The sequence below is a fragment of the Melitaea cinxia genome, chromosome 13, assembly GCF_905220565.1.
Source record: "Melitaea cinxia chromosome 13, ilMelCinx1.1, whole genome shotgun sequence".
Taxonomy (NCBI): Eukaryota; Metazoa; Arthropoda; class Insecta; order Lepidoptera; family Nymphalidae; genus Melitaea; species Melitaea cinxia.
In genome coordinates, this window is record NC_059406.1 from 6,361,987 (window position 1) to 6,364,263 (window position 2,277).

General features: G+C 35.3%; 1 protein-coding gene across 1 annotated transcript; it reads left to right on the plus strand.

Moving 5' to 3' along the window:
- Positions 1-342: 342 nt before the first annotated feature.
- Positions 343-1,794, plus strand: LOC123659285. The gene has a single exon (XM_045594532.1). The coding sequence runs from the start codon at positions 343-345 to the stop codon at positions 1,792-1,794; it is 1,452 nt and encodes a 483-aa protein (XP_045450488.1).
- Positions 1,795-2,277: the final 483 nt, after the last annotated feature.

The following is a 2,277-nucleotide window of genomic DNA, read 5'->3' on the forward strand; positions in this document are numbered from 1 at the left end:
GTTTCGTTAATTAGATAGAGTAAAATCTAAATTAACACAAGAGCACAACAGCAATACTTTCATAATTACGTTCTTTTAATAAAAGTAAAACATTCATATATTACGTCAGAAAACATAATATAAAAATAATGTAGCTTTTAAAATTCTTAAAAAAAAAAAAAAAATATCAGTTTCGTAGCGGCATGCGCACGAGTAAGCCGTGTTTTTATAACGCAGAGTGTTATCGCAGTCCTTTGTTTACTCGGTCGATGCAACTATTTTTTTTGCGCCTCGCCTCAGTGAGCGAGGTCCGACCCGTCCTACGGGCCGCCATGCAAATTGCTTACTTATTCGTAAGGCATTATGAATGAAAATGAGAATAACAATATGAATGTGGAGGACATTGTTATTATAAACAAGACGAGCAACGATATAATAAACGAAAAAATGTTAGCGACGGAGACAGGGGCGTATTACCAAGATGAAGACGGCGAACAAATGGAAAGATCATTTAAAAGAGTAAGAAATGAGAGTGAAAGTGAATGGATTACAGTTGAAAGAAAGGGTAAAAAATTGAAAGAAAGTGAAACAATTGAAATATATATATCACACACGGAAGCTATGCCAAAACAGTTTGCTTTTGCTAAAATTTTAAAAGAAAATAGTATTCAAGATATTATTAGAGTAAAATATATTAATCCATACAAAGTAAGAGTAGATCTTATCAATGAAGTTAGTGCGGATAAGTTAGAGCATTGCCAAGTACTCTTAAATAAGGGATGGCGAATGCAAAGGTCGATGGAGAGAAGTTTGTCGTATGGTATTATAAAATATGTTGATTTGGATTTAACAGATGAAATGATTTTGAATAATATATCATGCAATGAGCCAGCCAAATTAATTGCTGTAAGTCGTCTGAATAAGAGAGGTCCAACAGAGGATAAACGCTGGATACCTAGCGAAGCCGTAAGACTATGTTTTAAAGGTGCGTATATTCCACCATTTGTATTTGTAGAAGGCCTAAGAATAAAAGTCGAACGTTACATATTTCCAGTGACCCAGTGTGCACAGTGTTGGAAGTTTGGTCACATTACAAAAAGATGCCCATCAAAAAAAGTTATTTGTCCAAAATGTGGCAATAATCACCCTAATTGTGAAACTACTTCATTCAGGTGTGTGAACTGTAAAGGGAACCATATGGCGCTTTCCAAAACATGTTCCCACTATTTGAAGGAGAAAAAGTTGAGAGAGATCATGAGTGAGTTTAATTGCACCTATCGGAAGGCCTTAACTATTTATGTTGCCCCCTCACAAGAAGATAGTGAAGAGATGAACTTTGAACACTCACAACAACAGGAATTACCCCAAAACCTACCCCTAAGCACTGATACACCATTGCCTTGTGCTCAAAGTACGTCTACTACTGCATCTTCATTCGCAGAAGCATTAAAATCTAAAGGACATAAATCGAAGCCAACAAGAAAACTTACAAATGAGCACAAACAACAACAGCAACGCAAACATCACGATTTCGATTATACTTCTCAATGTGAAATAGTTTCAGATAACGAAGAACTTCTTACGAACCAGGACTTCAGAAACTCAGAATCTGAACCAAATAAATCAAGGAACGTTTCTTTCGGTGAGCTCATTTCTCGTATCAAGGATATGTTGTTTATAAGAGATGTCACAATGCCAGACAAAATAAGAACGATAATTAAGTTGTGTATTGAGTGGTTAATTTTATTAGTTGTTGATAACGTTGCGGACTGGCCGTTGTTGAAATGTATTTTAGATTATTTTAAAGATGGATAACACGAGTAAATTGGTTAAGCTAAATATAATCCAGTGGAATGCCCAAAGCCTCCGGCCCAAATTGCTATCATTTGAAAATTTACTAATACAGGAGAAAATTCATATTGCTATTGTTAGTGAATCGTGGTTAGTTCCGGAAAGTACACTCAAAATTAAAGGCTATAATATTGCGCGCCAAGATCGTGCTGACGGATATGGAGGTGTCGCAATTTTTACTCACAGGTCTATTAAATCTCAAATATGTGTTATTAATACGTCTAACCCAGGAATAGAAGTTGCACACATTAGGGTTTTTAACTGTGATAAAATTGAAAACGTAATTTCTTTATATTGTTCCCCTTCTGTTAATACTTCCCAGGCTGATTGGAATTCTGTGTTTAATATATCGAAAATGAAAACCTTAATATTAGGCGATTTTAATGGTCACCATACAACATGGTCAACCAAATCTGATCGAAGAGGCATTCAAATATTTGATGCAGC